Source organism: Panthera pardus, unplaced genomic scaffold (genome assembly GCF_024362965.1).
Source record: "Panthera pardus isolate Hobbes unplaced genomic scaffold, ASM2436296v1 HiC_scaffold_14, whole genome shotgun sequence".
In the NCBI taxonomy this organism is placed as follows: domain Eukaryota; kingdom Metazoa; phylum Chordata; class Mammalia; order Carnivora; family Felidae; genus Panthera; species Panthera pardus.
This window is the reverse complement of record NW_026526699.1, coordinates 2,936,837-2,959,849: the sequence shown is the minus strand read 5'-3', so window position 1 is coordinate 2,959,849 and position 23,013 is coordinate 2,936,837. Positions and strand designations below refer to the sequence as shown.

Here is a 23,013-nt window from a genome sequence, read left to right as displayed (position 1 = left end):
GTCTTTTGCAAACACAGAACAGGCACGCATGAAAAACTGCACCCAACACTGAGATCCCAAAGCCCGCTTAAATACCATTCCATTCGAGGAACTGGGTGTTAAATAGGTGATGTAACGCAGAACATCAGAATTAGTTTGCTATTCATGTCCAGTGGGCAGCGAACAAAGCTTTGGGGCTATCTTTTCTACTGGTGCGTTAGGCAGGGCTCTCCAGAGAGACAAGACCCAGGGGACGTGGAGAGACACATTTAAGACGAGATTTATGGCGAGTGGCTTGTGTGAGTGCAGAGGCCCCGAGGTCTCATGGTCTGCCGTCGGCAGGCTGGAAACACCAGAACAGCCCGTGCTGCATTTCAGTCTGAGTCTGGAGGTCTGAGAATCGGAGGGGCGGCTGGCGTGAGTGGCTGGTTGAGCCTGAAAGCCCGAGAACCAGGCACTGGGATGTCCGGGCACAGGGGAAGGAAGAGGGCTGTCTCAGCTCAACAGAGAGAGTGAATTTGCTCTTCCTCCGCCTCCTTGTTCTATCTGGGCTTCCGGCAGATTGGGTAGGACCCGCTTGCATCACACTGGAATGCTGATTCATCCTGCCCAGAAACTCCCTCACAGACACACCCAGAAATAAAGCTTACCAGCTGTCCGGGCACCGACAGGGCACAAACCTTCACCGCTGCACAGAAATGATGTACTTCTCTCTCCTTGGCCCAGAGCCGCGTAGTATTTAGTGTAGCTTCACAGAGTACGAGCTCTTGACTGGTAAATAGTGAAGGTGAACAACAGTACCCTCTCTGAGAAATTAACCGATCATTGCACGCGGGACCTTCCGACGCTGCTTCCCAGGGTCATTGAAAGCACGTGCACACAGTCCCTCTTTTGGGTGTAGCTACAGTTTGGGATATTTCTCTTTTTTTTTTTTTTAATTTGTTTTTCAACGTTTTTTATTTATTTTTGGGACAGAGAGAGACAGAGCATGAACGGGGGAGGGGCAGAGAGAGAGGGAGACACAGAATCGGAAACAGGCTCCAGGCTCCGAGCCATCAGCCCAGAGCCTGACGCGGGGCTCGAACTCACGGACCGCGAGATCGGGACCTGGCTGAAGTCGGACGCTTAACCGAATGCGCCACCCAGGCGCCCCAAGTTCGGGATATTTCTTGTTAACACTCACGAGGCCAGCTTGACGTCAGCGAGAGCACAGAGACCGCCAAGTGAAGGCAGAACAGATCATTTCGTCTTAGCTGCACAACGCGCGCCTTTTTCCACACGTGAATTAACTGACATGGCACCGGTGACACATTTCGGGAGCTTGTGTGTCACTTGAGGGCCCCAGTTATCCACGGGAGTGCAGCTCTAGTCGGAAAACCGCGCCAAGCTTCTGAAAGTTTCGGAAGCGTCGTGGCCAACGGTGACGGCCTGCTTCTGAACACAGCGTCCAAGTCACTTCCTGTTCTCGGGCTCTCCCCGCTGCCTCCCGCGCCCACCGCAGGGAGCGGCGTCCTGTCTGGATGCTCGTGTCCTATCTGGGCGCATTCTGCCATGTACTCTTTGTAGGGGCTCCTGGCGGCTCAGTTAAGTGTCCAACTCGATTTCAGCTCAGGTCCTGATCTCACGGTTCGCGAGATCGGGCCCCACGTCGAGCTCTGCCCTGATGGTGCAGAGCCTGCTTGGGATTCTCTCCCTCTCTCTCCCTCCCTCTCTCTCTCAGAATAAATAAATAAACATTAAAAAAAAACCCCAGTATACTCTGTACAATTGAAGCTGCCGCACGCACGTGTTAAAACCTCCCTTCAGTGTAGCGCGAACGTAACGGGATGATACAGCACGAAAAGCAAACCTTTCTCCCAATTCTTATTCCACCTGTCGAATTTCTTATCCCCCGAGGCAACTACTTATCATTTTCTGGTGTGCTTTCCGGGAACTGTGTTAGAAGTCCTGGACTAGTTCTCTGTCAGTACCTGGCAAATTACCCCCAAAGGTGAGCAGCATGTAGCGATACACGTACCATCCGAATCGCTTCTGTGGGTCTGGAATCAGAATCAGCTGTGCCGGGGGATTCTGTCTCAGGGGTCTGGCAAGGCTGCAGTCGAGACTCCTTACCACATGCCAAGGCCGGGGCCGCGTCATCTGGAGGCCTGACCAGTCCCGCGTGAGCCGTTTCATTTGCAAGGTGGCGCCGTCGCACGGCTTTTGACAAAAGCCCGCAGTCCCTCGCCACGCGGGCCTCTGCCGAGGTTTCTGGGGTGTCCTCAAGACATGGCGGTCAGCTTCTCCAAGAGAGGGCACACGGGAAGCTGGTTTGTCTGTTATGAGCCAGTCTTCGAAGCCATACGGCGTGAGGTCTATAGCCTCTGCCGGTTACACGGGTACACGGGTCAGCCATCTTCAAGGTGGGCAGGGGCCCCGCCGAGCATGACCGCCAGGCGCTGGCCACCTTGGAGGCTGGCCGCCACGGGAGCCCGTGCGCGTATTTGTACGATCTCCTCCACAAAAGCATGAATGGGAGCTTCTTGCTGAAGCAAATTCTGAGCATCTACAAATTCTGAGCATCTTGCTTTTCACCATCTAACAGTGCCTCTGGGAGGCTTTCCCACAGCAGCACAGGTATAGACCACCTTGTGTCAGCACTTGCCTAGCATCCCGTGCACGGGACAGCCATCATCTAACCAGGCTTCAATCAGCGGGCGCGCAAGTTGTCGTCAGTTATTTTCTCCCACCGTCATTGCAGCAAATATCTCTACACGGACGTCTCAGCTTCTAACCCTATGAGAATACACCTGTGCTTCCGCATTTTTGCCACCCTGCCTGGAACCATCAGCATGAATTGTTTTCTGCCAGCAGGGAAGATGTTCCCGAGAGCGTCCCAGAGGGCTCTTTTCTGCTGAACAAGCTTGTGACGGCGGATTCTGTCGCAAGTGTCCCGGGACACAGAGTCTGAGGTTGATCTCAAAATAGGAGAAGGAACAGTGTGACTTGTGTCATGGAGGCCAAGATAAAGTTCACGGCTCTTCAAGCTCCTTGGGAACCTTCACGAGGTTGTCACTGGCTGTTGTAGGTGCTGTGCACTCACAAGGCTTCAGGCCCCGAGGCTGGTGATTCTGTTGGCCTTCAGCTGTATTTTTGTCTATAAAATTATGTCTGTTTTTTAAATGTCTTGCACACGCACGCGTGGAGCGTGTTTTGTGCCCACAAGTGGGTGACTCAGCATCTGCACGACACACCTCAGAGACCTTTCCAGATCAGTAGGGCTACTTCTGCCTCGCTCTTTTTCCCGGCTGTGTGGTATACCTCCGGAAGGACGCGTCGTGTTTATTAAAAGTCTCTCCAGGTCTCGCTCTCACAAGTAACGCCACGGCAGCTCTGACCACATTTTTCACTTCACTCTGTGGGGACACTGGTGGAGTGAATTCTCTGAATAAACCAGCGGCCAGAGGACTGTGTATTCTTCGCTTGGATGGACACCAACAAGTCGCCCTCTAGAAAGGCTACTCCCGTCCGTGCTTAACCAGCAGATGGGAGGACCGATTCGCCCTCACTCTGGTCACGGCCCCGGGTTTTTCCCTGCAAACTTCAGTTTTTCTCAATTTTACCATGCTTGGCCTTTCTTTCAGATAAATGGAGGAAATGCACAATGTTGCCCAAGGCTGTGCTTTACTCTCACGATTGGTAGGAGGAAGGAAACCCTCCCGAAGCCTGTTGCACAAGGGAAAGGATCTTACTGCTGGCGGTCCCAAATGTGGAGAAGTGAAACAGCGCCCCCCTTGGTAGATTTAGTTAGACTTTCATGCGTTTATTCCCAGCTGCTGTCTTTATGGAAGCTACACGCCATTTATTCATTTATTCCCGAGGGTCATCTCTTTGAAAGTCAGCCCCTCCTCTGAGCAGCAAACCACAGAAAGCATTAGAACCGCAGTCGGCAAGTCGAGACGGCGCCACGCACCTGGTGACTTTCACTTACCGTGTCTGGGGGTTTCCATGCCCGGGACCGTGTGGCCACCCCGTGCTGTCTCTGTGCCCCGGACCACGGACGCCGCCCAGTGCTGGTAGCTGGCTGTGTAGGATTCCATTCTGTGCTATGTTTCTGAAACAGTCTTCATTAGATTAAACTATCTTTTAAAATATATAGCATTTAGGGGCCCCAGGGTGGCTCAGTCGGTTAAGTGTCCGACTTCACTCAGTCCGTGAGTTCGAGCCCCACGTCGGGCTCTGTGCTGACAGCTCAGAGCCTGGAGCCTGCTTCCCATTCTGTGTCTCCCTCTCTCTCTGTCCCTCCCCTGCTCACGATGTCTCTCTCTCTCTCTCTCTCTCTCTCTCTCTCCCAAAAATAAATAAAACATAAAAAAATTTTTGAATAAAAAAATATATGGCAATTATTGGTTTTTTAAAATTACATATAAGCAGGATTTGGAAACTTCATAAAAACACAAAGAAGGAAATACAGCACTCCAGGTTTCACTACCCAGACATAACCACTGTTCTATGTGTTTGTTTTTATTTATTTTGTTTTTTTTTCAAAATTAAGTTTATAAAACAAGATACACTCTTCAATATAAACTTGCAACTTCTTAAAAAAAAAAACATGAATTGTTGCCTGTGCCAAGCACTGTGGTAGTTGCTATAAATGTCTGGTAATGTCCAGTCTCCCTCTCTCTGCAATTTGTGTGTGTATTTTAAAAACCACGATCAATGTTTATAGCAGCGCTTTCGACAATAGCCAAATCATGGAAAGAGCTGAAATGTCCATTGACTGATAAATGGATAAAGAAGATGTGGTTTATACACAATGGAATACTACTCGGCAATGAAAAAGAATGCAATCTTGCCATTTGCAACAACGTGGATGGAACTAGAGGGTATTATGCGAAGCGAAATTAGTCAGAGAAAGATATCACATGACTTCACTCATCCGTGGAATTTGAGAAACTCAACAGATGAACATACGGGAAGGGAAGGAAAAATAAGATGAAAACAGAGAGGGAGACAAACCCTAAGAGACAAATACAGAGAACAAACTGAGGGTTTATGGAGGGGAGGTGGGGGGGATGGGCTAGATGGGGGATGGGCATTAGGAGGGCACTTTCGGGATGGGCACTGGGTGTTGTAGGTAAGAGATGAATCAGTGGTTTCTGCTCCTGAAGCCAAGACTAAATCGTATGTTAACGAACTTGAATTTAAATAAAATAAACAAATAAATAATAAAAGCTGATCCTATGACAGTTCCACAGTCTGGTTTACCTACCAACACATCAGGGACATTTCCCCGTCACTGAATGGTCTTCGACGGCGTGATTATGAACGGCCACGTCTTACTTCCATTTTGCCCCTCAACTGTGAGCGATGTTGTGATGAGCCAGTTTCTGCAGGAACCTTGGGAACCCGTCTCTAGGATTTTCTCAGAGTGGCACAGCAGCCTCCCAGGCGTGTGCATTTTTACAGCTGCCGCCGATGCGTACTGCCCAACAGTCGCTCGTCACTCGTCACTTGTGTATGTCTGGGCGCAGTAAATATATCTAAATAAAACCTTCACAGCATGGACAAATGGAAGTTCACTTTTCGCTTTAAAACCAGTATTTGCTGAGCGGATAATTAGGTAATCGCAGTTGCTAAGACCAATGGTCAAGGGAAAAAGCACATTAACAGTATGAATATTTACTGTAGCTATATTCCAGGTGCAATGCAGTTATTAAAAAAAACCATATGAATTTTAATGCTTTATTTAAGCGACGGACCAATGACCAGATTAGCTTTCGAAGTAACACATTGTATTTGTTCTTCCCTCCTGGACACGTCTGTGAAAGACTTTTGACGTGTATACCCACCAGTCGTTCAAGTATATGGGAACAGAACTTCACAGCTACCCTTGTCTAAAATATAATAGAAGCCTGCTCTTGTGCAGGACGCCCCCTGGGGTCTCCTTCGTATGCCCTAAATGGCGCACCAAGCAAGTTTCCCAGGTGACCTGACGTTGGCAGGAAGCTGCATGAGAAGCGTTTTGATGACGCCCTTTCTCCGTTTCTCATTGAGAATCTGCTCGGGCTTGAACCTGGTGAGGAAGCAGGTGGTGCTGTGTGGCTGATAAAGGAGCCGGGTTCAGGAACCTGTGGTGTTTCTTCCCAGCAGACTATTGGGAATGAGACATTTCTAGCAGAGCCACTGATCTGTGAATATGACCAGCCACTTGGGTGGCTCTGAGTAAATGCACTTGGAAATAGTTTGTATCCCAGTTGTCAGGCTCAGCTCATTTCCACAAGTGCTGTTGGAAGATTGAACTTTTAGCAGGTATCGTATTAGGAGCAAGGGGTACAAAACTAATAAGCCACAATTCCTGTTCTCCAGGATTTTCCAACCTACAGATCAATCCCAAAGCCTTACGATACATGGCCTGGCATCCAAGTGGGGTGGGTGACTTCTGAGGAACTTGGAGAAGACTTTAGCGAGAAGGGCATGGCTGAGGGAGGTTTTGAAGGGTCAGTAGGAGTTTGCAGACATTTATACACATCATGCCATAGCAGAGGACTTCTAGAATGTTGGGAGCGTTGCTTTGTTTTCTTAACCATAGAACAAGTGTTGAGAAAAAGATAGAGAAGTAAATGAAATATCCCACATTCCATTCTCCCAGGTGCTGACTTAATTCAGACGGCTCCCGGATTTATGTATTTCGAAACTTGTTCGGCGTGAAGCACGCTGATACTGTATCACGTGGAGTCCATGCTGTACCCGTATGGCTTATGCAGGGAGCCATTTAATCTCCCGAGTACATCAGCCAGTTGTGGCCTCCATTTCACAGACGAGATGGCTGAGGTTCAGAAAAACTCAGCGACTCACTCAGTTACGCGTTTTCCAAGCAAAGAACCTGGATTCTGAGCCAGGGTGGTCTGGTGTTAAAGTCTGATGTTTTTCCTACTAAATTAGGTTTGATATATGGGAGCGCTTGCCAGTTGGCTTAATTAACTAGCGGGGCTGATCATTTTCATTCCGGAACGTTCTCACAACTTTCGAGCAGCTTCTGTGATTACTCGGTGTAATATCTTTCAGGTGTCCACTGTTCGGTCTGTGGAGATTTCAAGGAACGAGACTTCCTCTGCGATTTTCTTTCCCCTCCTAAAGTGGCAGTTTTTGTCAGGGGGATGCCATCCATATCCGCCCCCTGTCGGCACTGTCACAATTCGCCACAAGCCCAGGGGCACAATACAGCACACATGTATGGTTCTCCAGCTCGCCAGGTCACAGAGCTGAAAGGGATCTCATGGGGCTAAAACCAAGATGTTGGTGGGGGCTGTGTTTCTCTCCGGAGGCTTTGGTGGCAAATCTGTTTCCTTATTTTCCACCTTCTGGAGGGACACGCACTCCCATCCCGAGAGCCGGTGAGGGCCAGTCTGGTCCTCCTCACATGGCGGCCCTGGGAGCTCATTGGCCCGCCTCTTCCACCTGTAAGGCCCCCGTGATTACACTGGCCTGCCTCGGTAATCCAGGATGATCTCTCGCATTTTAGGGTTAGCTGACTGGCCCCCTCGATTCTAAATAGCTTAACCTGCCTCTCCCCTGAAACATTCTTAGGATCCAGGAATTAGGAATGGACATCTTTGGGGCCCATTATTCTTCCCACCTCATACCTCCCTCCCGTCCCCAAAGATCGGTGTCCGTCCCACATGCTAAACCCATTCCCCCTGTCTCAGCATCCCCAGAAGTCCACACCCATGACATGCCGTGACTTATCTCTACCGGGAGTGGTTTTCTACAACCATCTGTGGTTTTGGAAAAGGGCATACCTGTCCATGGTAAACAGCACCGACCACATAAAATGTTAGAGTGAAAAGTAAGTTTCCCTCCCATCCCAGATCTGTGGCCTTGTGGGTCCCTTGTCCAGAGGCAATGACAACCAGTATTTTGTGTATTCTTTCACAGAACTTATACATATATACAAATGTGTATTTATATATGTATATGTATATGTGTATGTATATATGTATATACATACACATATATATATATATGCCAGTCTGCACTTGATTTTTCTCATGTGACAGTAGATTGTTTTGAGTCTTTTTGTGTCAGTGTAAACACACACACACAAAACATATGCATCTCTTGTTTCTTTTTCTTTTTAATTTTTTTAATGTTTATTTACTTTTGAGAGAGAAACAGAGTGGGGGAGGGGCAGAGAGAGAGGGAGACACAGAATCTGAAGCAGGCTCCAGGCTCCGAGCTGTCAGCACAGAGCCCGACGCGGGGCTCGAACTCACAAACCGTGAGATCATGGCCTGAGCCGAAGTCGGACACTTACCTGACTGAGCCACCCAGGTGCCCCTCTTTTTTTCTTCTTCTTCTTTTTCTTTTTTGCTAAAGGCTGGTCTTCACTGATGTATCTGAGTTGCTTCCCATCTTTGCTTTCCCCAGCCACCTCGTGGTGCCCGTGGGCGCGATTCTTGGGCTGAGTATCTAGAGGCTGAATCCTTAGCCGTCAGATTGCAGGGAAAGGGCCACCTTGCCAGAGAGGAAAAAAGACGGAATGTGCTAATTTGCACTGACAGAAAGAATTCTCGGGCGAATAAGAGGGAAGGCGAGTCCCCTGTGACCGACACACTGAATCTCGGGCGGGATGGCTGGTTTGAGAAATCCCAGTAGGAACACTCCAGTTAGAGCTGGTCTGTTTGGTGGTTTGCCGGCCAGTGTCTCCTGCAATTTTTGGCTGACTCTGCAAGTCCCTCTGGGGAGTCGCTTCTGCTAAGCACGTCATGTGGCTTGATCTGCGCACACCCGATGCCTCACACGTCTGAGCTCATCCAATGTCCCCTGACTCAGCCTGTCACCAGCCCAGAGTGCTTCACTCAGAACAGACTCGCTCCCTGGCAGATCCCCTCTTCCTTTACATGTGCAGGGTCTCGGATGGCTCGGGTTCCTACAACAGCCCTGCATCATGCTCCCTGAAGCCATGGTGGCCCCGGGGCGCCCTACGTCTCCCCTGGGCCCTCGCTAGCACGGCACCTGCTACTCTTATCCCCAGCCTGGCTGCACGTGGACTGCTCCTTCTCCGTCACAGATGCCGGATGAGCCCGTCTCCAATGAGCTTGGCTCTGATGGATGGTGGCCACGGCACTGGCTTTCACCTGTTAAAATTTAACGCTAATTGATTTAAAATAGTCCTGGCACCCGTGGTCTGACATGACCAATCCCCGTGTCATGTTTATAACAGGGATACCTATTCTGTTCCTCAGGCGAGCTGGATAAAATGAAACAAACAACAAAACATGGTCCCCGGGTTTCCATTGCTTGGGGGTGGGCTGGCGAGGGCTGTTGGCAAAGCCACGCTCTGCCTCACTAACCGTCATAATTTTGCAGGTCACGGGATTCCCTTTGGAATCATCTTCGGTGGAACCGATTTAAATGAAGATGTTAACCATGGAGAGAAGAAGAAAGTGATGGGGAAAGTCCTGGAAGAAGCCAGGTAATGCCTATGAGAACTTCACGGCCGGGGAGGGGGTGGGGGGGAGAGGGAGTTAACCCTTTGGGGCCTGGTGCATCGAAACCCAAAGACTCAGGAGGCAGTAGTTTGAGAAGTTTCCATCTTCACATAATAAAGCCAGTGTCTGCGTTTCATTTCTTTTCTTTCTTTCACTCGGCACGTTTGAATTCTGCCAGGAAGAGTCACTGTAAACAAGTCATGGCATGAGGATAAACTACGGTTAGTATTGGGCCAAGCTTCGTAGAACAGGCTGGAAGGCGGGGCCCTGCTGTCCTGTAGCACAACACAGGCAGGTCCCAGATCTTGGGCACACGAAGCGGGTGTCTGGAGTGTTCTGAGCAGGGCTCTGAGCCGCGTGGGTTTCTGAGCTATGTGAAGCCGTCAGGGACAGGGGTCACCGGCGGGATTGTCAGCGAGGTGCCCTTTGACGAACACCTTCCTGTGTCCCCCTCCCCCGGCCCCTGGCATCCACTGTCCTGCTCTCTGCTTGTCTGCATTTGACTCCTTTAGACTCTCATGTCAGTGGGACCATACAGTGTGTGTCCTTCGTGCCTGGCTTGCTTCGCAGAGCACAATGTCCTTCATCCGTGTTGTTACAAGATGGCAGGATTTCCTCTTTTTTCAAGGCTGAATATTAGGTCACTGTATGTGCTCTCTACATTTTTTTTTTTTTTTTTGGTGAAACATATACTACTTAAAATTTTTCAGTTAATTTGTTTATTTTGAGAGAGAGAGAGGCAGGGAGGGCAGACAGAGAGGAGAGAGAGAGGATCCCAAGCAGGCTCTGCACTTTCAGCACAGAGTCTGACGTGAGGCTCAAACTCATGAACCGTGAGATCATGACCTGAGCCAAACCAAGAGTCAGATGCCCAACCGACTGAGTCACCCAGGCGCCCCTACAGTTTCTTTACCCACTTGTCTGTCGACGGACATTTAGTTTGCTCTCATGCCCCCAATAAATGGCCAACCACAAAATGTCTGGTCCGTCTCTACCCCTCTCCCAGCTGGGAAGTCGCGGTCAGGGAATCCAGAACTCTCTGAAGCTTTATGTCACCGGAGCATTCCCAATCCCTTTAAAGACAGCGCTCCAGGGTCCACGGTGCAGCCTAAGGCAGCCCCCTCCCCTCTTTATAAGGTGGGAGTCAGTCTTGCCCCTGAAAGCTGGGGTTACAGCGGTGTATTCGTCCATTTCAGACCCAGTTCCTCCTGACAACGTCCTGGACGTGAATGTGGGGACACAACCAAGTCCAAATAGACAGTTTACTGTGTGCGTGTGTGTGTGTGTGTGTGTGTGTGTGTGTGTGTGTGTGTGTGCACCTGTGTGTGTGAGGGAAAGGGAGAGAGGGGGAGAGAAAGAAGGAGGGAAACAGGGGGAGAGAGAGGGAGGGAAAGAGAGAGGGAGAGAAAGGGAGAGAGGGAGAGTGAGAGAGAGAGGAAGAGGGAAAGAGAGGGAGAGAAAGGAGGGAAAGAGAGGGAGAGAGAGGGAGGGAAAGAGAGAGGGAGAGAGAGAGGGAGAGTGAGAGAGAGGAAGAGGGAAAGAGAGGGAGAGAAAGGAGGGAAAGAGAGGGAGAGAGAGGGAGGGAAAGAGAGAGGGAGAGAGAGAGGGAGAGTGAGAGAGAGAGGAAGAGGGAAAGAGAGGGAGAGAAAGGAGGGAAAGAGAGGGAGAGAGAGGGAGGGAGAGAGAGAGGGAGAGTGAGAGAGAGAGGAAGAGGGAAAGAGAGGGAGAGAAAGGAGGGAAAGAGAGGAAGAGAAAGGGAGGGAGAGAGAGAGGAGGGTTACGGTAAACAAAGGTATACAGAGTTTGGGTTTATCTTGAAAGGTGATCTATCATTATAGGTTTTCTTGATGTTGTTCTTACGCCCTAAAAATCTATTACCCTTTGATTCATGCAGTTTGCTATGCACGGTCTTACAGAAGGAAAATAATTCTGCTTGGTAGAAACATTATTGAATGAATTCATCTCGTGGTATTATCATTAGCATTATTCATTGTGTTGTTATTAAAACACATTGATTTTCATCTGGGGGGGTATTGATTGAAGCCCGTGCGTGGGAAGTCGGATGAATCATAGATTCCCCGTCGGACAGCACACGGCGTACTTCTCTGTAAAATATTGAACTTGTGTAGCTTTATAATGAGTTTTGTTTTTAATCAAATACTTTTAAAGTAGTTATATTTTTCTTATAAAGTCTATTTTTGAACTTTTCCAATGTTTGGAACCTTTTTCCTCTCTGGTATAATATTGAAATTACTTCAGCATCGGCTATTTGGGTCGTATTATAATGTGGTAAGTATCTGGGACTTGTAAATACTAAATTAAGTAAGGGGTTTGAGGCCTGTGGAAATTGTTTTGTGAAGGATTGTGCAGGCTCACCTTAGAGAAACCTAATGTTGCCAAGCAAATGAGCAAAAGAGCTTATGTGAGATACACTGCCTCAGAGATAGTTTCGCCACTAGGAAATACGTAGCACGTGATGGGTAAAGCCCATGGGATGGTGGGTCAGAGGGTTCAGCATCAATAATTTCAGAGGGTCTTTGAGCTACAGTGTTACTAAAGATGTTTTCCACGAGCAAAATCACGAGTCAACGTATGTTTTGAAATGGCGATATTCGTCCGAAAGTGGGAAAGCGGTAGTTTTCTCGTTTTCGTAAGAAGTGCATTATTTTAGGGTCACCTGGTGGCTCAGTCGGTTGAGCATCCGACTCTTGATTTTGGCTCAGGTCATGATCCCAGGGTCACGGGATCAAGCCCCACGCCAGGCTGCAATGCTGAGCATAGAGCCTGTTTGGGACTCTCTCTCTCTCTCTCTCTCTCTCTCTCTCTCGGATTCTCTCCCTCTCTCTCTCCCTCTCTCTCCTCTCTCTCTGCCCCCTCTGTCTGCCCCCCTCAAAATAAATAAATGAATAAAATAAATAAATATGTATTTATTAATGTTATTTTAAATTTATTTTCTTAGGATCGTGGGGTCAGAAGCTCTCTTAGTGGTTATCTGCTGGGTGGGTGGGTGTGAACCCAGGGCAGGGGTCTGTGTGGTGAGTGAGGGGCCCCGAGAAGGAAAGGGTCACCTGCCGCTCCAGAAGAAGCAGAAACGATGGAGCTCAGTCGGTGGTCCTGCTGGCTCCGGAGACGTTTACACGTGCCCTCTTTCTTTCTTTCTGTTTTCATGTTTGTTTATTTTAGACAGAGAGAGAGACAGAGCATGAGCAGGGGAGGGGCAGAGAGAGAAGGAGACACAGAATCCGCAGCAGGCTCCAGGCTCCCACCTGTCAGCACAGAGCCCGACACGGGGCTCAGACCCATGAGCTGTGAGACCATGACCTGAGCCAAAGTCGGATGTTTAACTGGTTGAGCCACCCGGGCGCCCCAGCACGTGTCCTCTGTCTGATGCAAACCTTCCCAAGGCTGTCGTTGCCCCCTTGACGCCTTGACCCCCTTGACGCCTAGGTCCAGAGCGAATGGGGCGCCCCGGCAGAAGGGGTAACGGGGCGGGGTGGGGGGGGGGACAGCCCCTGGGCGAGGGTGCCCGACCCCCCTCTTCTGCTCTCGGCCCCACGCACCTGCTCTTCCTGTTGGGATGGACGGCAGGACTCACCTCCGTTGGCTGGTTGGTTTGTTCAGTCCGCGGGTGTTTTTGCTGGTGTGCGGGTGCCAGGCACGAGTGCAGGGCTGGGGGCGTCCAGCGCAGAGCGATACTCTCATGGGGGGGTTGGGGGGGGCGGTCCTGCTTGCCAAATGAGGGGATTCACTTTGCGCAAAGCACCGGGAGGATGCTTTCAACACGCCCCACCAGTCCTAAGCCATTTCTCCCGGCAGGGGCCCCCCTGAGATGCCCCTGGCTCATCCCGTGTGTACCCAGCCCTAGTTCTGGAAACACCATTGCTCAGCGAATGTGGACATGAACATTCCGTGACCACGTGCCTTCAGTAAACTTTGAATACGTTAGCACCGTCCTCCTGTGCTGCAGTCAGGGCTAGATGGCCTGTCCTTGGATCTTTTGCTTGTCTCCCGCTTCTGGCTTTCCGGCTTTTTCCCGGCTTCCCTGACCTTGCATGGCAGGAACAACAACAACAACAACAAATTGAAATTCTGAGCTTCATTTGTTTATTCCTTGCACACCCAACTTGTTTCGATGTGTGTGGAGATTAAACCTGATGGCCTCTGACCACACGTGATAGAGATTGATAGCACCTGAAACTCAGCGCCTTGCTGTCTCTGACAAGTGGTCCCAAAGAGCTGTTCCATGGTCATGCTAATTGAATTCTGCCCTAATTGTTTTCCTCATTTTTGTTCACTTTTACTAGATTTGCCGTCGCCTTCACAGAGTCAATGAAGGAAATGGCACAAGCACAGTGGGTATGTGTTTATTTTGTGATGTTATTTGGGCCGTGCTGGTGAGGTTGGGGGAGGGGGGGCGCTGAAGGCACTTTGATTCGAACTGACGATGTTCCCATGGACAATGCTTACTGTGGCCACGATAGTGTATTATGTTTCCCGTATATCGATGTTTTTTATTGGTGTAGATGCTCTTTTTTTTGTTTGTTTATTTATTTTTGAGAGAGACAGAGATAGAACGTGAGTGGGTTAGGGGCAGAGAGAGAGGGAGACACAGAATCCGAAGCGGGCTCCAGGCTCCGAGCTGTCAGCACAGAGCCCGACGCGGGCTCAAACTCACAAACTACGAGATCGTGACCTGGGCCGAAGTCGGACGCTCAACCCACTGAGCCACCCAGACGCCCCTGTGTAGATACCCTTAAGACGTCACTGATTTTTTTCTTTTTACATTTCTGTTTTCCTTTTGTGTGCTCAGATTGGGTGATTTACAGGCTGTGCTGCAAATGTTGCAGCCAACTCAGGTGCACGCAGAGCAACAGTCTTTTAGGCGGTGGATGTAATTTCCAAGGTTGGACCATTTATCCAGAGAGCTTTAAAGCGTAGAGGACTTTTCGTAGCTCTGCAAGTTAATTCCCTTATTGACTTCTTTATTCGGACGGCTGGGGGGCGGGGGGGCAGGGGAATGAGCTGGTGGCAGTCTGAGTTCTCAGTGGGGAGTCACAGAAAGGCCTGGCAGAGCAGGCTGGAAATGGAAGCAGCCAACCCAGAGGCCACTTTGCCTCCCCAGCCACAAGCACCAGGCTCTGCTCTCGGGGTGGGGGGACCTGCAGGGAGCCTCGGTCACCAGCTCACCCGCTGCGCCCAGCACTTAAGCCCTTAGCATTTGTCCGCATTATTCCTGTTGGGAGTATTTTACAGGCTAGGCACTTTCTTTATGGGATTTCTGCAAGATTTGGTGCTCGTATGCTGCCGCGTTGGGACAAGGGCAGATGCAGGTCCCTCACCGAAAGCTCTGGATTCTGTGGGCACGTGGGTGCGCTCACCCCCACGGCCGGGGCGCGACACCTCCTTTCTTCACGTCAAACGCTTCCCGGGCAGGAACTGGAGGTGGCCTTTTTCAGCGCAATTTAATACATTGAACATCTCAGAAGGAAGATCGACGAGCTTCCTGGCCCTGAGTTCCATGTTGTACCAGTTTGGCCACCTGCGTCCTCATGGCGTGCTGGTCCTCTGAAGTGATGCTTGTCCCCCTGGGGGATCCCGGGACTCTTTCAGGGTCTCCACAAAGCGGAGCCTATTTGCGTAAGAACAGGAAGCCGCTGTGTACCCTTCTCACCATTGCGAAGTCAGTGTTGAGAAAACCCGCGGATCGCTTTAGTCCCGATGAAGGCCACCAGTGGGAGCCAGTAATAGCTGATTATTCACACCACCCACTTGTAGTTTAAAAAAGAAATCCCTTTAAGATTTCCTTGCTGAGCCAATAATATTGTTTAATTTCATCGACTCTCAACCTTTGAATGTAAGTTTTCTTCATGTCCTGTGTAATGACACAGGGAGTATACCTAAGGCTGTCTGCTGCCTTCTGAGTGACGCATGGTGTTTATCTGGAGATAAAGGCGCTTGTGTGGTTGAGTCGCAAATGGAACCAGATACTTGAATGATTGGCAGACAGGCTTGGGCATTTGTCAGACATTTTTCTTCCAAACGAGTGGCTCGAGCCAGTCACGGTAAGCAAGACGGCTGGCATTATCTGTTGCCCACAATAACATTTGCCCTGTCGAGCAAAAAAAAAAAATCAAAATTTCGGAAAGCCACCACGCGGTCCACAGCTTCCCTGGTCATGTTAACACAAGACTCTCCTGGTCATGTTAACACATGAGATTTTTGTTTCGATGTTGTGTCACGAAATGCCTCAACATTCAGAAGATCTGCACCGCTCAGGGAATCTGGTCTTTTTCGGATGACGGAGGTGTGGCATGTGACATAGTCGTGCACAGGTGAAGTAGCCGTCCAGAGTGCAAGATGGACCCACGGACTTTACTGGAACAGAGCATGATACGATTTTGGGTTCCTTTAGGACATTCCCATTGGTTGAGTTTTGGTGCAAGCATCTGAGAATAATGCTTGCAGTGATCTGAAAGCCCCCCCCCCCCCCTTTCCAGCGACCTCTCAGGGAGATGCTGAATTTCTTCACATTTCTTCACATACCTGAGTCCAAACAGCATCCTCAAACAGGTCCAATGGAGCAGCAGATCTGGGACCCCGCCTGTCTTCTGTTAAGCCAGACAGGAAAGGAAGCTTCTACCTGTTGAAGCGTATGTTCTGGGTCTGTGAATCTGTATGTAGCCCTCCCCCCCCCCCCCCACCCGAGCTTCTCCATCTCCAATGTCACCTCTGTCCGTTGACCCTAAGTAGAGATGTGTTCACTTTACGATACGTGTTAATTTTTGTTACATAACAAGCCACACCAAACATAGCGCCTTAGATCAAACACTCGTTATTTATTCTTTGCGTCGCCTGGGTCAGCTCAGCCAGGCTGGGTAGTCTGGGGTGGCCACCTTGCTAACACGGCTGGGGCCTTCGCTAGGATGGTGAGGACAACTGAGGCTTCTCCCCCCGCTGGTCTGCTGTCCCCCATGAGGCTCCGCAGCAGGAGAGAGCAGGCACCGGTGTGAAAGCTTTCAACCTGATGCTTGCCTAATGTTTGGCCAAAGCAAGTCAAGGAGTGGAGATAGAGTCTGCCTCATAATGGGAGGGGCTTCAAGGGCATGGACACAAGGAAGGATGCACTTAGCGCCGGTCCTCTCCTTCGCCCTGTGTGGTTGTGAGCTCCCTGAGGACGGGGACAAAGTATGGATCGCTAGTGCGTCCCCAGAGGGGTCACACCTCCTCGTGTTCAGTACACGCTTGTTGAATTGGATTTACCAAGGAAGGACCCTTCTTGAGAACTTCTTAATGTAGAAATTTCCACACAAGCAAAAGCAGCAGGAATAGAAGAGTGAACTCCCATTACCTGCCACCTGCTTACACCCTTCAGTGCTTACTTAATGCACCGTCATTCTTCCCGCTCGCACGCACACTCACACACACATGCATGCTCCTGCACACATACATACACACACGCACACATGCACAGTCACACACACTCTCACACACGCACACGCTCTCACACACGTGCATGCACACACACGCACACACTTATTTTCTGGAATATTAAAAAAAATCACGCCATTTCACCTGCAAATGTATGCCATTTTACCTACAAATGCACTTTGATAATGATTTTTTTTTAAACCTACGTACCACGTTCTGGACAAATTTTTGTGTGGGAAGACCGTGGGAAGCATGAAAGGAAGGAGTAAAGCGGGACTCAAGAATATTAACGTGATTTAAGATTTTTATCAACAAATTCTGGACGAGCTCGACTGAAGGAGTTTGGATGGGGAAAGGAAGGAGAATGAAATGGGAGCCCCAGGCACGCTGAATCTGAGACAGATATGGGACTCAGTCGTAAATATCCAGAGCGTCGCCGCGGTGTGAGGCTGTCCCGGGGAAGAGGGCGCAGCTGGAGATACAGAGCCGGGAGTCACTGGTGTCACACTGATAACTGACAAGTGGGACAGTTATTCTTACGTGAGTCCAATTTCCTACGTGGTGAGGACCGCACCGAATGCACAGAGCCGCCACGGTCTGGGTGGGTGTGGCAGTAGGGGTGATGATGCCCCAGACGTGCCCGTAGAAGGGACAGCTTATGTCTGGGAGCTGACCTGAGACCACTCACGTTCTCAAACGGAGATGGCCACACCAGAGGGACTGTAATCCCAGGTCAGTGGTCTTTGTTTTCAGAAGAGTCTCTTGCAAGTAGCATAACCAAAAAGCTTGTTTTGTTTTTTTGTTTTGTTTTGTTTTGTTTTTAAACCAAACAGGAAGCAAATGTTCAGTCTGGGGTGATGATATAAGAGACCGTATAATAAAAGCTGATACTAAAGAAAGGAGGCATCTCGTTTTAGAGTTTAAAGTGGTGGGGGTTAGTTATTAAATTCGAACATGAACCTGTGTTTTTAATACAGTGTTTTGTGCTATTTTTGGTGGATGATTTTTCAGTAAAGTTCTGCTCAATACTTCATCTGATCAGTTTCTACAGATAAAAAAAAACGACCTATAAATAATGTAAAGCTTCATTATTCAGCTGCGTTTGTATAATTATTTTAGATGGATTTTTGTACAGGTGATTTTTTACTTAGGTCTTCTGAACAGAGATATGGTTTTTGAGTAATTATGTTTGACTCTTCATTATTGAATTGACGGCTTTTGTTTTTAATTTTGTGTCCCTTCGTTTCAGGAGCAGGCTTGACTCGGGTTGTTGTTTACTGCATCCTACCTAATTATTATCAAACCGGAATCAAATTCCGATAATCTCAGATTAGAAAGATGTGTGGCATTTGCGTCTGATTGCACAGAACTCACTGACCGTTATTCTACTCGTGGTTGTGGTTTATTCTTGTGGTTGGTCTTTATCAGGCTCAAATCAGCCCAAACAAAGAGCCGTGTAGGGCCAAGGTGCCATTGCCTTCTTCCCCGTGGAGTCAAATCATTCCACCCCCTGGTCATTGACCTGAGACAATGTGCATGGAGCATTAGCCACCCAGGGAGCTACCCAAGTTGAGGGTCCAACATTTTTATTGGAGCTTCATTCTGTAGGTTTGGGTGGTTGACAGCTCATGTGCAGGAATCCAGTGTTCAAAGTGGACAGATGCCACTTGACTCCAAGTTCCCACCCTAAATGGCCCGGTTGGTCTTTGTGGCAGGGCCGGCCCCCACCCTAAGCCCATTGGTTGTGACTGGCCCTGCCCTAAACAAAGACACTCCTATCATGTATCATGTAGATTATCTCCCAGAGGTCACGTGCAAAGGCCAAGTTCTTTATTGTACATCATCTAGCTCCAAAATCTTATTATTTCAACATGTCATCAATATAAAAATGACAAATGAGATAGTTCACTTTTTTCCTGGTTTGTTTTTGTACTGTCTTCAAACCTCATTGCGCCTTATGCACTTAGGGCACATCTCCGTTCAGAGCAGCCCTTGTTCAAGGGTGCCCTGGTCTCCTGTGTCTGGTGGCTGGTTGGTCAGCCCAGCCCCGTACATACAAGTGGGGGATGAGCTTTTTCAAGATTGCGAAGACACACTCTCGCACAGCCTTGGGGAGTGGGAGATATCTTAACGGAGATGTATCCAGAACGGTGTATTTTGCCAGCCCCGGGTCCCTTCCTGCCCTCTGGGAAAGCCAGGGTACTACTTTGGAGGCTGTTTATGGTCCCTTATCTATCTCTGGCTGACTACACAGATTAGTTGGATTGGATTTCAATAAAGATGGTTTTATTTTATCTCTTTTAATTGGAAATGCCTTTGTTTGGGCTCATCGTTATTATTTTTTAGTGTTGTTTAAATCACCCTTAATGTGACAACGTGCCTACTTTGTGAAGGGCACACTCCCAGCGGGCTCTTTACCGGGTCTGCACGCTGTGTCGTTAATATTTATCACACGAATTCAACGCCAGTTGTGTTTTGGGAAAACGCTGCTCTGTTGGTTTGTGAAATTATAACCTTGATGTGGCGTTTTTAGGAATTTGGTTCACTACCCATCTCTAACTTTGATGTGTGACTTATGGAAACGTAAAGCTAATCTATACAGAATGTTGGTTTCTTATTACTGTATGTAATACACATTTCAGCATGCAAATTTGGGTTAAAAGTGAAGGATGCTTTCTCTAAATTCACCAGACTTTCACCAGAAAGTGTGACTATTTCACAGGAAGAAAGAAAGAAAGAAAGAAAGAAAGAAAGAAAGAAAGAAAGAAAGAAAGAAAGAAAGAAAGAAAAAGGAAGGATGGAAGGAAGGAAGGAAGGAAGGAAAGAAGGAAGGAAGGAAGGAAGGAAGGAAGGAAGGAAGGAAGGAAGGAAAGAAGGAAGGAAGGGAGGGAGGGAGGGAGGGAGGGAGGAAGGAAGGAAGGAAGGAAGGAAGGAAGGAAGGAAGGAAGGAAGGAAAATTAGGTATACATCTTAATGGAAGTTTTTTCTCTCCACGGAAGCAGTGATCGTGGGTTTAATATGTCTCTGTTGGGTCCAAAACCCCACAGGCTTACAGAAAATTAAACTGCACTCTTGACCCACTTTCTCTAAGAAGTTCTCTGCTGAAAGGACTTTCTCCAAATTCTAATATTTATAAGCTGTTTTGTAAACATCTTGAGTTTGAATAAATATTGCTTGAAGTGTTTATTGAATTCGAAAAACCACAATGATAACCAAAATGGCCCATGTGATTCTCTGCCGAGGTTAGCACTGAGCTAAGCCTTCTGGTGTCTTGACATTTTGGAGTTTTTTGTTTTTTTTCGTTTGGAGACCGTGCGTCACTGCCTGCTGGGGCTTACCGTTCTGTGGCTCGCCTCGGCACTCAGAGAAAAATAACTGTCTCGAAGCAGTTTAGGTATAGGCAATACGTAAAGTGTACTTTTCCTTTCAGTGTGTGCGTATACTCATCAAAATTCTTTTGGAAATTGCAATGCAGAAAGCAAGACAGATTTCGTGGGCTGTCACCTGTGCAGCTGGCAGGACAGGTGAGCTCACTAAGCCAACGGAGGTGCTCCCTCGTGCCCACCCGTCTGAATGAGCCGCGTGTGAACTAATTGCTGACCTATGTACTGAATGCATGTTGTCCTGTGAACGCTTTCTCCCCTTCTTCCCGCGTGGTCCACTGCTCTGTACCTGATTATCTCTGAAAATCACACCGGCAGCCGCAGGAGCCATGCAGACCACAGCTTTTGTTATGGTTCCTACTGTCATGGAAACTCAAAGTCATTCCCCTCGTCAGTTTCATCCTTAGACGCCCTCCCTACTTGTATGTGGCCCTCCCTGCAACAGAACAGGGTCTGTAACAGAAACTCCAGGGACTGATCACACCCTAGGAAGCTAATCGTTTTTAATAACTTCCATTAAGATTGGCTTTCCTCAGAGATTTCTCGATAGAAATGCAAATGTTCTTTGCATCTTTCTTCCCCAAATGAGATCCCTGGGAATTGGAAAGTTTTAATGTAACTCAAAGAATGGAAAACGCATCAGTTCCAGAGCGTAGACCGCCCCGCCCGGCACCTTTTACACGATCATGACCTGGGGCTCAGACATCTGGAATGATCAGAAGTGCTGAGAATTCCTCAAATCACCAAGGAACAGAAAGGCCGGGAAGCTTTTGAATCACATCAACGATTCCCAGTAAATCTATTTACTCCATAGATTTAACTGTTGTTTTTTTGTTTTTTGTTTTTTAAGACGCCTTCCTTCAGGTTTTCCTGTTGGCGTTTCTATTTCCTGTGCTGCCAGCTAGCTTTGGATCCCACGGGACTGGATCCCGATCCAGTCTTCATTCAGAGATATTCCTCACCCCATTCATGAATCCTTTCTTTTCTTGAAAAATCTCTCTTTGTCTGGTTCAGTTGCAAGAGCTCAGTGAAAAGGCTGTGCCCCATCTATCTTCTTTCCTTGCTTAAAAACTGATTTCCAAGGGAAAGCGTAGGGAGAAAGGAAGAGAACCACATTCCCTGAAAAGAGCCCAAGTCCTATGCGTTTTTGTTTTTATTTTTCTTAACATAAGTATACTTTGAAGCTTTCCACTTATGAGCCATGAGTTTTGCAACTCTCTGAAAAGCACTTTTAACGAAGCCATCGTCAAAAGTCACGTCGTCATTTCAAAGTAAAAATCAGTATTTCGTCCCAGAGACTGTGCGTATATTTCAAAAATAATACTTGCTGTGGTTTCTACTTGCAGAGAGCTTGATTTGAGAAGGTTATGTAAATCAAAAAACAGGGGGTTTGTTGTCGCTGCCTGTTATTCCATTATAAAAAGGCATCAGTTACCGTTTGGACCTGCTAGAAAGTCAGGTGTATTTGTAAGTGTCTATCCGACAGGACACTGGCTTTTTATACCTGGTAATGGGCCAAATTAAGTAATGGGTTTCTCATAGACACTTCCCCACCCCCTACATGCACACACGCTCACACACAGTCTTCTTTTTCATTTCCTGCATCAATGAGCTAATCTTGCAAGGGAAGTGATATACAAGGATTTTGACTCTTGTGTTACTTCAAGGCAAGAGAAACAATAATAAATATTGAGAAAAGAAAGCTAATTTGTACTTAGAGCATTTTAATATAGATAATGTTTTTCAAAATCAATATAAGTCAGTTGGCTTTTGCCAGATTTCTTTTATTACAGAGATTAAAAATAACCCAGGTCCAGATTTTATATATATATATATATATATATATATATATATATATATAGTAACTGCATTTTCTCGACTTGCTAGGATGAGATCTTAAAATACCATTCGTAACATGTTTAAACATCTATATAGGACTTGATACTTATTTTCTGATGGTCTAGTAGATTTAGGGGAAATAATGCTCAGATATATGCCAAGACCAGCAGATAGATCCAGAAGTTTCCACACAGAGTCCATTCATTCTGCTTATGGAGTTTGGATACCAGTTTAATTAAGTTTTGTTTGTGTCAGATGGAATTTTCTTGAAGGCAGCATTTTGGGCCTATGCATTTCTACAGTAGATGGAGCGTATTTCCAATGAAAACAGTGGCAAGGCAAAAACCCTATTTTGCCTTCCCTCAATTAATCAAATCTATGTAGAATTATATTGAATCTGTTTTTGTCAAACGCTGGTGTTCACATTAATGTTCAAATGCCAGGCTGGTCTGTGTTTGCCAGTGTGTTAGCCTCGCTTTCCGAGCTAAGGTTTTAGACTTGGGGCTGATTGAAGGCACCCACAGGCAACTCCATACTCCAGTAAAAGTCTCTCCAGCCTTCCGGTGAAATTATAATTACACAAAAGGAGTATTTTAGGGCTTGGAACTTCTATTTCTAATTTCAAATTGTTGCTAGCAGCCATTTTTTTTCCATTAAAGTTAACTTTTTTTTTTTTTTTTAACTGGTAGGGAGGAGAATTTTTTAAACTTTTTTAATGGTTTATTATTTTAAGAGCATTTTATTTTATTTTATTTTAAAAATTTTTTAATGTTTATTTTTTGAGGGGGGCAGAGAGAGACAAGAGTGTGAGTCGGGGGCAGGGGGAGAAAGAGAGAGAGGGAGACACAGAATCCGAAGCAGGCTCCAGGCTCCAAGCTGTCAGCACAGAGCCCGATGCGGGGCTCGAACTC

General features: G+C 47.8%; 1 protein-coding gene across 5 annotated transcripts in view; it reads left to right on the top strand.

Annotated features, from left to right (window-relative positions):
• GLT1D1 (glycosyltransferase 1 domain containing 1) overlaps positions 1–23,013 on the top strand; it is a 91,183-nt gene that overhangs the window by 23,333 nt on the left and 44,837 nt on the right. For all 5 annotated transcript variants that reach the window (XM_019433791.2, XM_053901891.1, XM_053901889.1 and 2 more), the window contains 2 exons: positions 9,331–9,436; positions 13,757–13,808. In XM_019433791.2, coding sequence (XP_019289336.1) covers positions 9,331–9,436; positions 13,757–13,808 — 158 coding nt within the window. The remainder of the gene's footprint in view (positions 1–9,330; positions 9,437–13,756; positions 13,809–23,013) is intronic.